A 12686-nucleotide genomic window follows, 5' to 3' on the forward strand; every position below is an offset into this window, starting at 1 on the left:
CTGGGTGCAGCGCCAGGAGTGATGGCCCAGTGCTTGCCTGGCGGCGCGGCTGGAGCTGCCCGTGCATGCAGCCCTGCCCACAGCCACCCTGTGCCAGGCCATCTGCGCCCCACTGCTGCCCAGCGCACCTCAACCATCTTGGTTGCCTCCTGCTGCGAGTCGTGTGAGGGAGCGGCGTGTACGTTCTCATCCACCTCGATGGGCAGGGCCAGCAGGCCGCGGTTGGGCGCCTGCGCCTGCACCTGCGGCAGCCAAGGCATGCGGGACGGCACGACAACATGTCTGGGCGCCGCCTCGCCAGCGCCTTTCTGCCAAGCCCGCTAGAAGCCGGCAGCAACCCTGCAGCCAGCCCCTGCTCACCAGTCGATTCCAGGCGGCGCTCCTCGTCTGGTGGCACACCCTCCCCGGGCACGAGCACCTGCAGCAGTGGGGGTGGCACCGCTCTTGGCAGCGGCGGCGCTGAGCAGGCGGCGCCCACAGCGGGCTGCAAGCACGCCCCGCACCTCCACGCCAAGCCCCGCACACAGTCCCGCCACCAGGCGTGAGAACTCGGCAGCGCCTGTGTCCAGACCAGTCGCACGCCTAAACAGCGTCATCATCCGCTCCGACTCACGCGCTGCAGCAGGAACAAGAGCCTGCGGCTATCGTGGCATGGGTCGGCAGCGGGCGGCGGGGCAGGCGGCGGGGCGGCGTAGCATGCTCAGGCTGGTCAGCCGCTGCCTTGGCCCTCCAGCGGGCGCACTTGCGCATCTGCCTTGCCAGCCAGACGATATGGAAGCGCTTGGCATCGTCACTCAAGCTGGGCGAGTCCATCGCCACCTGAAGGCGGATCTGGACTGCAGCGGCGCGGTTCTGTGTTGCCGGCATGCTGAAGGCGTGGGACGAGGCCGCGAGCCACGTGAAGTGGCGCCGCCGCGGCGAATTTTATTGGACCGGTCTGAGCAAGATCACTTTCGCTGTGCTCAATTCCAGCTCAAATCCCCCACCCCCACGCCCTCAGCAGCCTCCGTTCAGTCCTGGCATCTCAGCCACTCCTTTGGACGAGGCTCAGCAGCGCTGTACGCCTGCTCGGCGCGGCCGCCCCCACAGCCTGCCTTCAGGGCCAAGCAAGAGCCCTCACGCGCGTCAGAGCGCCGCAATGGTGATCACGGAGCAGCTCAGGCAGCGCGGCCATGTGCAGAGGGGGCGGCGGCGGCAGGCGGGCTGCCGCCGAGCGCTTGCAAACGTTGCGCACCGGAGGCGCTGCACCAATGTGCTCCCTGCTGCCGCTGCCTGCAGCTGGAAAACGGCGCCGAGGTCTACCCCCGTGGCAATGCCCACCAGACCGCTCCTGCCATGGGCGAGTTCCCGCTGCCCTGTTGTTGCGGGTGCTGCCGCCAGATTGTTGCTGCTCCCCTTGATGCTGCCCCTGTTGCCCATGCCTTGCGCACCCTACCACACAGCCACCCTGCTCCGACCCTCTTGCAACCCCCGCCCTGGTTCCAGTCCTTGTCTCGCCCACCGCAGGCGGCGCCGACCCCAAAGAGCGATCGCTCGCCGCCATCCGCAGCACCGCCGCCGCCACCACCTACATGGATGGCGCCTCGCCTGCGCCCGGCCTGGCTTTGGGCGACGAGACGGTGCTGATCCTGGGAGACAAGGTGATGCTGTCTGTCAGGGATCATCCCCCCCGACGCCTCCTTTGAGCAGGCGCTGGCAGCGGGGACGGCCGAGGCGAAGCGCGTGCGCTGCGTCTACGGCGAGTGCCGCATCACGGCATGCCTGGTGCAGCCGGGCATCGATTTTTGCACCACGATTGGCCAGCTGGCCGCCTTCAGCTCTGACTACGGCTTCGGCAGCATGGGCTCACCGCTGACGCTGTGCCTGTCCAGCCCACGCATCAGCAGCGGCGAGTGGACCGCCGCGGCGGCAGAGGCGCTGCTGCAGGGACAGGAGGTGGCAGTGGTGCTGGGCCCGGAGCTGCTTGCCAATGGCCTCCCGGCCGGCACTCGCTGGACTCCCGGCGGCGGCTGCTTCTTCCACCCTGGCCTAGTGGTGGGCGACAGGGCGGAGGCGGCGGCGGCACGGGCGGCGGCGGGGGAGGCCGCAGGGGAGGCGGCGGGGCCCTCTGGTAGCGGTGGCGGCGGGTCGGCCTAGTGAGGCGGGCGGCAACGTTATATCCTGCATGCATGCCTTGCCTACGCACTTGCCTGCTGCACCTACCAGATGTGCCTGTCTAGTAATGTGACATAGGTTCCGCCTGCGGCACACGTGGATTGTGAGCAAGTGGTGCGTGTGCTCTGTGGGTAGTTGAAGATAGGGCAGGAGGGAAAGCGGGGGGCGCCAGCCCAATGACTGTCAGAAAGTTGCAGGGGAAACAGAGGCAAACCGTGGGGCTGACTGACTGACTGACTGGGATTACAGAGAACCGGGCTCTTCGAGGGGCTGGGGACACACAAGCCGTGCCTACTAGCTCTGGACAATATAATCATGAAACCAACCAACAGATCTGGTCTAGACAGGGCGGCGGAGCGCGGGGCTGCGAGGAGCCGATCGGGCACAACGGGCGGCAGGGAAAGTGGAGGGTGCCACAGGCAGTGCCTGGGAGCCAGCCCAGTGACTGTCAGAGAGGTGTGAGGAGGGGAAACGGGGGGTAAAAGACAGGGGAAAGAGGGGGATTAAGGGCCAGGACCGCCAGCAGGTGGCGCAAGCGGCTCAGAGACGTCACGTGGCACCCACCCCAGCACAGAAGCTGGGGGAGCGGCCAGGCGGACGGGCGGGAACCGCCTCAGAGGGCAGGCGGCACAGGGGGTCAAGGCTCAGGTCAGATCACACGGGAGAGGGGGGCAGCCAGCTGCCAACGAGGAGAGGGTAGAAAGGGGGATGTCAGAGAAAGCACACCGAGCGGCAGCGCAACAGGTACATCAGTGCACGATCGCACCCGCCACCTCCCCCACCATCGCCGCAAGCACAACGGGCCACCCATCCCGCCCTCCCTCCTGCTGCTCCCCCACCCGCCACCTCCCCTGCACCAGCGCTCCCCGCGCATGCGAGCGCCACCACACACACCTCCCCAGCCCCACCTGCCAGCGTGACTGTCGCCGCCGACCCCAGCAACAACCAACCAGATGTCACTACCCTGGCAGCCCGCCTGGGCAGCTCCATCACACCGGCAGAAGTGGCAGCCTTCCAAAGGCGAGTCGCCAGCCAGGCCAAGCCGCGCAAGGCAGTTGCCGGCGAGCTGCCACCTTCCAATTGGTTCCTCAAGGCGGCAGCGGAGCAGCTGGCCCCTATGCTGGCCGCCGTCTACACAGCATGGCGGCGGGTAAGGCAGCCTGCTGAGCTGGCCACCCGTGATGCGCTCAGCATTATAGCACCCATCCTCAAGCCCGGCGGCGACCCCACCAGCTGCAGCAGCTTGCGCGGCATTGCCATCGGCACCATGGCAGCCAAGCTGTACGCCGCCATCCTGGAGCAGCGCATCTCAGACTGGGCAGAGGCCAGCAACTTCAGGGCGGCAGGGCAGTTTGGCTTCAGGCGCCAGCGCGGCACAGCGCAAGCGGCACTCGTGCTGCGAGCACTCAAGGACCAGCACCGCCTCAGAAGCCAGCATCTGTGGGGCTGCTTCGTCAAGCAAGCACTCATGTGTGACAGCCACCCCGCTATGATAGGCCGCGTGAGCAGACCTTGGGCAGGGGGCACACGTGATCAAGGGGCATCAAGAGAGGGGGGTGGCCATGGAGCACCCTCTCCATGGCTCCGACCACCCTCCCCCTAGCTGAGCGTCCCAGGGTCATCCCACCCTGGCCCCGCTCCCCGTCCTGCCGGACACGCAACCCCCACAACGTGGTGGGGGACGTGGGGATCCTTAGCAGCTTAGGCCTGCCAGGCCGACGGGTGCCGATGCTGGTGCGGGCACTCAAATGGCATGGGGCACACGGGCCCCCATGCCCGCACATCTCCCAGGCACATGAAAATACCAGAAGGCGGCACATGTAAGGGTGCATGCATTGCAGGCAGGAGTGCAAAGTGGACTGCCGCGGCGGTCGGCTGTGCCATTCCTCAGTCAGCCGCCGCTACCGTGCCGGGCTTGGCGTTCCCATGCCAACATGCCGGCGTGCCATCGCGCAAGGGGCCAGTGAGTGTGTGAGGTGGAGGTGGGGGTGGTGGGGCTGCCGCTGACCGCTGCTTGCTGACGCTGACGCTGCTCTTACCTGCGGGGGGAGGAGCAAGCATACGACCGCGTGCCTAGGGACCAGCTCTGGCAGAAGCTGGCGGCGCGCGGCGTCAACACAGCCTGCCAGTGGCTTGTGGCAGCACAAGCGCTGTACAACAACGTCTCCATGTCGGTACCTGTGCGAACCTCGGCCGGGCTGTCGCCCTGCTTCCAGGCCGTGACAGGCTTGAAGCAGGGCTGCCCCCTCAGCCCCACTCTCTTTGGCCTCTACATCGACGACCTGGAGGAGGAGCTGATGGTGGCGGCGCAACGTGGCGACTCGCCACTGGCAGCTCGGAGCAGCTGGACCTCAAGAGCTTCCTCGGCAGCGGCGGCGCCGCGGTGCCGCCGCTGCTGTACGCCGACGACATGGTCCTGTTGGCCACCTCAGCGGCAGGGCTGCAGCGACAACTGGACCTAATCCAGCAGTACTGCCGGCAGTGGGGCCTAACCGACAACATCGACAAGACCAAGCTCATGCTGCTCAATGGGCGCCGCACCCAGCACGGCCAGGAGCCAGGAGCCAGGAGCCAGGAGCCAGGAGCCAGGCCGGGAGGCCGCGCGGCGGCGCCACCCCCGCCGCAAACGTCGGCGTCTCCTCGGGCGGCTGCAGCCAGCAGGCCATGCCGTGCAACGCGGCCAGCTGGATCCCCGCCGCGGCGCGCAGGCAGTCTGCCAGGTCCGATCTGTCCCCGGCGCGCGCCGCCGGCGCCGGGCCGCGCGCGGCGGCGGCCAGCCCCGCCAGCAGCGCCGCCCGCCCCGCGCCCAGCACCAGGCGCAGCCCGCCCTGGGCCACGCTGTAGGTGACGTGGCGGGGCAGCGCCGGCGCGCGGCCCAGCATGGCGCAGCCGTGGACGGCGTAGCATGCAGCACCCAGTTGGGTCTCGTGGTCAGGACCCATGCCGCCGCCCAGGCCCATCAGCGCAGCGTTGAGCTGCGCGAGGGCCTCGGACAGCTCAGCCATCTTGCTGCACCGCAACGGTGGGACCACAGCCGCCACTGTTAGGCGGCTCAGTGCCGACGTGCTGCTGCAAGGCGGGGGCTGGGGCGCAGGCGCCGCCGCGCACCCGGCAAGCTCGCCGGCGCCGGACAGGGAGCCGCCCGTGGCGCGGAACTGGATGCAGGCGTCATAGAACGCGAGCGCCCGCAGCTGCACGTCCGCCGCCGCAGCGTGGTCGGCAGCTGGGGTGGCGAAAGCCGCGCACAGGCCCTCGAGGTGGTGCGACAACGCGGTCTCCATGCTGATCGGCCTTCCAGGGTTTGCGCCGTGGAGGTCACCCAGCTCATCCGTTTCGGGATCCGCCAGCCTGGTGCCAGCTGGCGGGACGGCAGCGCAAGGATGACATGCATGCACAGCAGGGGTGGTGGGGATGTGCTACCGCCACCATGCTGTACAGAGTACAGGATGGTCTTACATATCACAAAGGTGTTTGAATGACAAATGCTTTATGTATAGATTTAGAGATTCTTATAAGAATTACGAATACGCCCAGGCGGCGCCGCCTCCCACGGCCCGCCCTGCCGCCGCCTACAGCTGGAAAACGGCGCCGAGGTCTACCCCCGCGGCAAGGCCCTCAAGAGCGCTGCTGACATAGGCGAGTTGCCCCGGCCCTGCTGTTGCGGGTGCTGCCGCCATGTTGTTGCTGCTGCCCCGACGCAGCCCATGTTGCCCATGCCTTCCCGCTTGCCGCCTTGCTGCCCTGCTGCTGCCTTGTTGCTGCCCAAGTGTTGCTGTGTTGGCTTGTGGGCCTACACCACACAGCCACCCTGCCCCGAGCCACCCCGCCCTGGATCGAATCCCCATCACCACACACCGAATGCGGCGCGGACCCAAGGGACCGCTCGCTCTCCGCCATCCGCAGCACCGCTGCGCCACCACCAACATGCATGGCGCCTTGCCTGCGCCACGCCTGGCGCGCCTCGCCTGCGCCAGACCTAGCGGTGGGCGACGAGACGGTGCTGACCCTGGGAGGCGAGGTGATGCTGTTTGGTATCATCCCCCCCGTCGGCCGACGCCCCCTCGCTTGGGCAGGCGCTGGCAACGGGGGCGGCAGCAAGCAGAGCGCGTGCGCAGCGCCCACGGCGAGTGCCGCATCACGGCATGGTGCAGCAGGGCATGGTGCAGCAGGGCATCGACTTTTGCACAACGGTTGGCACAGTGAAGGCGGCAACGGGCGGTTTGATGGCGGCGGCGGAGGGGCAGGACGATGATGCACGGGAACGGCAGCCGGCATGCGCTAGAGTGGCGGGTGACAGGGAGGAGGCGGCGGGCGGCAGTGTTTTTTCATGGCCTGCCTATGCCTACCTACCAGATGTGCGTCTAATAAAGAGAAGAAAATATGGCAGCGGGGGAAGCAGCCTGATAATACAGTTGCAAGCTCCCCTAAGCTTCCCCGCCTGACCGCTTGACTTACTGCGGAGTGTAGCAGGCAAAAAAACCACGTGTCCCATCTCAGGATCGAACTGAGGACCTTATGCGTGTGAAGGAGGGCAAACGGGGGGCAAAATACAGAGGAAAGTGGGGATCAAGGGCCAGGACCGCCAGCAGGCGGCGCAAGCAGCTCAGAGACGCCACGTGGCACCCACCCCGGCACAGAAGCTGGGGGAGCGGCCAGGCGGGCAGGCAGGCGGGAATCGCCTCAGAGGGCAGGCGACACGGGGGCGCAAGGCTCAGGTCAGATCACGGGATAAGGGGCACCCAGCTGTCAACGAGGAGAGGGGAGAAAGAGGGATGCCAGAGAAAGCACACCGAGCGCCAGCGCGGCAGGCACGTGCCCAGGCGCAGGCCTGCAGGCGCTGCAGCATACCGCCGGCTTGTCCCCGATGGCGTGACTGCGGAAAAGCGCAACCACTGGTTCCTCGCACACGTCGCAGGCGCACTAGCCAGCCAAAGGGTACCACAGCTAGCGCTAGGCAGCAACGGACAGCGCATGGGCAATCAGATGCAAGCCGGCACAGCAGGCGAGCAGCGCAGCACTAAGGCGGCAGGCACAAGGCAGGCACGCGGAAGATGCTGAAGCAGGAGGACGGGCATGAGAAAAGGTGTGAGGAGGGAACAGTCAGGAGAAAGGTGGGCGAGGGTCAGGCGGGGCCGACAGACGATCAAGCAGGGGGAGCTGAATGCGGCCGCCGGCAGAGAAGAAAAAGGGGTGGGCTGGGCCGCGGCTGCCAACCCAGGAGGCGGGGGCACAGCTCAGGGCCTCGAAATCAGCAAGAAGGGACCAGAAGGAGCGGAACGACGCGCGGCGGGCAGCCTCCAGCGGCATGGTTGCGGGCTGCGGGGCCAGGGGCCAGGGGCAGCCGGCTCCAGCGGTGGCCACCCCATAGGGGCGGCGGGTCCTCAGCGCCATCGCTGGAGGAGGCTGCGCCGGCAGCAGGCGCGCCTCGCGCGGTCCGGCAGGCCGGCTGGTGCAGGAAGCCGTCGAGTGTGAGCTGGGTGAAGCGCGGTCCGGCAGGCTGAGCTGGCGTGGCGCCACGGCAGCGCAGCACCTCGGCCGCCAGGCTGCGATCCATGGCCTCCGGATCCACAGCGGCCAAGCTCACCACACCCCAGGCCTGCAAGCGCCAGGCGCCAGCGTGCACGCCGGGTAGGGGGCGGGCAAGCCGGATGCCGGCGGGACACGGCGAGGGGGAGGGGCCCCAAGGCGAGGGGGAGGGGCCCGGGCATCAGTTGGAGCAGCGGCAGTCAACGACAGCGCAGGCCCCAAGGCAGCTCCGGCGGTGGCGGTCAGGACGGACTGACTGCTGGACCTGCAGCAGCCAGCACCTGTTGACCTCGGCGAGCTGGGGGAAGCTGCGCAGCGCCGCCAGCTGGCGCAGCTCCAGGAGGCGCTGGCGAAGGGCGGCGCCAGCCGGCTGGAGCACTATGTGCACAACGTGGTGGGCGCCCTCAACCTGGCGCCCGCCATGTTTGGGCAGCGCGAGACCTACCTGGATGCAGTACGGCGTCGGCAGGACCGCGAGGCGCTGGCGCAGCTGCGCACCGGGTCGCATTGGGGCGCGGAAGAGACCGGCCGCTGGACGCGGCGCCCCCGAGAGCAGCGAGTCTGCCCCCACTGCCACGACGGCATTGAAGATGCCCCCCACATGCTGCTCACCTGCCCCCTTTACGCCCCGCTGCGCCTCAACTTTCCTGACCTGTTTGCTGAGCCCCATCCTCCCCACCGCTTCCTCCGCCAGAAACCGTGCCGCCTCGCCGCCTTTGCTGCCGCCTGTCACCAGCGCTGGCTGACCGCCACCGTTGCGCTGCCTGCAGTCCCGCCCTGAACCCCCACTCTCATGTCCACCCCCTTTGCTCTCACCGCACCACACCTGCTCCACGACATGCAGTACTGTCTGCCCGCTCACACACTAAACGCTCGGTGACCTGTCAGTTGGCCTGTCCTGCCTGTTGTTCTACTGCTTCATCCCTCCTTGCTCGAACAACAAAGTCTGTGCTGCAAGCTTGTTCTTGCTGAAACCAGACTGTAAGCCCAAACAAGTCAAGACTGCGATACATAGAACCGGGCCCCTTAAAGGGTTGGGGCACGTGTGCATACAAGCCGTGCCCACTAGCTCTGGACAATACGAGTCTGAAACCAACCAGGCAATGCCCATTAAGCAACCGTATTCCGCGGGGGAGCCCCCTACTTGCTGGGCAAGCATGGGCAGATCTCTAGAGGGCAGCAACCGACGCCAGCTGCGCGTTGAACGGAGGCATTATGTGGAGCGCATGACTCCAGCGGACACATATATATTGCTGCACTGCGCACCCATAAATGCAAGCCATGATACGCCGTGCGTAAGATCCACAACGCTCCGCGGCTAAGAGAGGCCTTCTTTGAAGGCGCTGGAGCTAGTGTCTAAACCCTCCCAGAGGGCACAGGTTCGATTCCTCCCATGGAGAACCTTTGTGAAGACCGCGGCATAGCTGACCGATCCGCGGCATAGCTGACTGATCTAAGCCGCTAAGTTTCGACCTCCTACTGGGCGTACTGCACTTGCCCTCGTCGGGCAGATCAAACAATGGTCTAAAGCTAGACGTTAAGCCTGGCTCTTCCCCGTTGCACCCGCAACCGTCTAACACTATCATGCACGCTCAGGCCTCGGAAACGCAACTCGTTGAACATGTGTGGTGCAAAAAGGCGGCGCGGGTCCAGAAGGTTCCGGCCGGCCTGTTTTGTCTTTGTGTGAGAGCGGGGAGCCTCGTGAGAGCGCTGGGGTGACTGCCGAGCGCTGGTCGCAGCGGCAGGATCCTTCTCCTTCGGGCGGGGCGGGGGCGGCGGGCGCCTGTTATTACACAGGGGCACTCCACCACAAAGGGAGAGAAAAGATGATCTTGTCAGGGCATCGAGGCTCCTTATATAGTCTGGCTGCTAGCCAGCTGTCGGCAAAAAACCGAACGGGCGAGGGAAAATCTGTGACAGGTGGGTGAAAAGTCAGTCTGCTGATATGAAAATATCTGCAGGCTGTTCGAATATCCGCGGGCGCGCTTTGATTGATTCGATCGTTCGAAAAGTAAAATTTGTGCGTTGGGAATTGGGAACTGGGGTGGCAGGGGAGCTGTTCTGCTGTCACAACATGGGGCAGCGGCTAAGAGGCTGCCTATATGCTGGCAGCATTCACCCAGCAAGGTGAATGCTGCCAGCCAACAGCTAGCGATACCCTTCTCAGCAAATTGCGACCCGACATACTCCATTGTGTTACAGTCACCTCGCTATGATAGGCCGCGTGAGCAGACCTTGGGCAGGGGGCACACGTGATCAAGGCGCATCAAGAGAGGGGGTGGACCATGGAGCTCCCTCTCCATAGCTCCGGCCACCCTCCCCCTAGCTGAGCGTCCCAGAGTCACCCCACCCTGGACCCGCTCCCCGTCCTGCCGGACACGCACCCCCCACAACGTGGTGGGGGACGTGGGGACCCTTAGCAGCTTAGGCCTGCCAGGCCAACGGTTGGCCTAGGCCTGTTGGTTGGGTTCATGATCATATTGCCCGGCTTGTGTGTCCATTAATGGGCCCGGTTCTCTGCAATCTCAGTCGATCAGTCAGTCAGTTGCGACGTCATTATTAACGTCGACGTTAAATAACGAGCTGGATGAGTCCCTGTGGGTGATACCAACAGGCACGAGTTCGAACCCCAGCCGGGACACTAGCTCTGACTTTGCCTCACGGCACCTTCGTGGCGGCATCTGGGCGGCGGACGGCAGCCCGGCATGGAACTTGCAAGATGGAGCCTCCCCGGGATGCCATCGACGGCCAGATTCTCCTCGCTCTGGACAGCCGGCAGGGTTAGCGGGTTCGGCCCCACCACATCTGCCCCACATCGGCAAACGGGGGGCAAAATACAGAGGAAAGTGGGGATCAAGGGCCATGACCGCCAGCAGGCGGCGCAAGCGGCTCAGAGACGCCACCCACCCCGGCACAGAAGCTGTGGGAGCGGCCAGGCGGGCGGGCGGGGACCGCCTCAGAGGGCAGGCGACGCAGGGGGCCAAGGCTCAGGTCAGATGACACGGGAGAAGGGGGCAGCCAGCTGCCAACGGGAGAGGGGAGAAAGGGGGACGCCAGGGAAAGCACACCGAGCGGCAGCGCGGCAGGCACAGCAGCGCACGAGCAAGCACAGCCGCACAGGCGCTGCAGCACACTACCGGCGGGTCCCGATGGCGTGACTGCGGAAAAGCGCAACCACCTCCACTGGTTCCTAGCACACCTCGCACGGCGCAATAGCCAGCCAAGGGGCACCACAACCAGGAAGCAGCCGACAGCGCACGGGCAACCAGATGCAAGCCGGCACAGCAGGCGAGCAGCGCGGCAGCAAGGCGGCGGGCACAGGGCAGGCAGGCAGAAGATGCGCAAGAGGGAAGACGGACACGAGATAAGGGGTGAGGAGGGCACAGTCAGGAGAAAGGCGGGGAAGGGTCAGCGGGGCTGACTGACGATCAAGCAGGGGGAGGAACAGGAGGGGGGCGGAGCTGAACGCGGCCGCCGGCAGAGAGAAGAAGGGATGGGTTGGGCCAAGGTTGTCAACCCAAGAGGCGGGGGAACAGCCCAGGGCCTCAAAATCAGCGAGAAGGGACCAGAAGGAGTGAAGAGCCACGCGGCGGGCAGCCTCCAACGGTGTGGCCGCGGGCTGCGGGGCTGCGGGGCCTGCAGGCGCGGCCGGCTCCAGCAGCGGGGGCGGCGGGTCCTGAGTGCCGCCACCGGAGGAGGCTGCGCCAGCAGCAGGCTGCGAGGCCGGCTGGTGCAGGAAGCCGTCGAGGGTGAGCTGGGTGAAGCGCGGCCCGGCGGGCTGCGCTGGCGGGGCGCCACGGCGGCGCAGCACCTCGGCCGCTAGGCAGCGGCGGCCCCGGTCCATGGCCTCCACAGCGGCCAGGCACACCACACCCCAGGCGCCAGCGCGCACGCCAGGCGGGGGGCGGGCAAGCCAGATGTCGGCGGGGACAAGGGGAGGGGGAGGGGCATCAGCTGGGGCAGCGGCAGTCAGGGCCGCATGGACAGCGGCAACAACAGCGCAGGCCACAGGGCAGGCCCAGAAGTGGTGGTGGCGGTCAGGGCGGGGGCCAGAGGCACCACACAGGCAGGGCTCATCCCGGTGCATGTGGGCCGCCGTGGGCAAGGCATCGTATACCAGCCTCCAGAACACCTCCTTCCTGCCATTCTCCCAAGGCAGGCGCCACAGCCGGGCCAAGGCCGACTGCAGCTCGGCCAGGGGGCCAGCGGCGGGGGAGGGAGCAGCCGCGGCGGCGGCGGCAAAGGGGGCAAGGCGGGTGGCGGCGCGGTGCTCAACCGCAGGGGCAGCCAGGAGGGCCGTTGCGGCGCGCACGGTCAGAGCCGCAAGGGGGACAGGGCGGCCATCAGAGCGGCGCCAGCCCAGGCGCGGTGCCTGAGGGTGCCGGCAAGAACAGCGCGGGGACACGGCGACTGCCCCAGGCCAGCGGCGGCAGCGGAGGCAGCGGCGCGCGCCGCCGCCACCCAGGGCAGGGGCAGGGCAGCTAGCAGCTGTGCCACCCGCTCCAGCGCCACATGCCGCTCAACGAAGGCGTAGGAGGAGCGGAGGAGGGGGCCGCGCACGTCGGCGGTGTAGGCCGCCTGGGTCGGCGCCGCCAGCGCGGCTCGCTCCACCTCAAGCAAGCGGCGCAGGCAGTGCATCCCTGCACCCAGAAAGTCAGCAAAGGAGGAATCCAGGCCGGCAGGGTGCGAGGGGGAGAGGAGCAGCGGGTTGCCCCAGAGCGGGAGGGAGAGGCACCACGGCCCAGGCGCAAGCGGCTCCGCAGCCACGTCAGTGGGCGCAGGCAGCGAGGCGAGGGCGGCGCGGAGGCGAAGGAGGGGAGGGGGAAGAGGGGCAAGGGAGCCAGGCACGGGCTGGTCAAGGGGCCAGAAGAGGAGCCCAGCGGGGGGCAGGCCACCAAGAAGCTCACACGCAATGGCAACCCAGGGAGGCGCCGGCAGGGCGGCAGGCGAGGGGGCAGGTGGGGGTGGGGCGGCGGCCAAAGAGGGTGGCAGGGGGCCAGGAAGGA

General features: G+C 67.1%; 2 protein-coding genes across 2 annotated transcripts in view; one reads left to right on the top strand and one right to left on the bottom strand.

Moving 5' to 3' along the window:
• The window catches only part of CHLNCDRAFT_59250 (hypothetical protein), a gene marked incomplete at both ends in the record, with an annotated part of 11985 nt that extends 11118 nt beyond the window's left edge, over positions 1 to 867 (bottom strand). The window contains 3 exons of the mRNA XM_005843459.1: positions 129 to 242; positions 361 to 418; positions 743 to 867. Coding sequence (XP_005843521.1) covers positions 129 to 242; positions 361 to 418; positions 743 to 867 — 297 coding nt within the window. The remainder of the gene's footprint in view (positions 1 to 128; positions 243 to 360; positions 419 to 742) is intronic.
• A 5215-nt stretch (positions 868 to 6082) lies between these two features.
• On the top strand, positions 6083 to 8461 carry CHLNCDRAFT_140999 (expressed protein; the record flags this gene model as incomplete). The annotated part of the gene is made up of 2 exons (XM_005843426.1): positions 6083 to 6172; positions 7952 to 8461. The coding sequence occupies 2 exons, from the start codon at positions 6083 to 6085 to the stop codon at positions 8459 to 8461; spliced, it is 600 nt and encodes a 199-aa protein (XP_005843488.1).
• Positions 8462 to 12686: the final 4225 nt, after the last annotated feature.

The sequence above is a fragment of the Chlorella variabilis genome (genome assembly GCF_000147415.1).
Source record: "Chlorella variabilis unplaced genomic scaffold CHLNCscaffold_30, whole genome shotgun sequence".
NCBI lineage: Eukaryota > Viridiplantae > Chlorophyta > Trebouxiophyceae > Chlorellales > Chlorellaceae > Chlorella > Chlorella variabilis.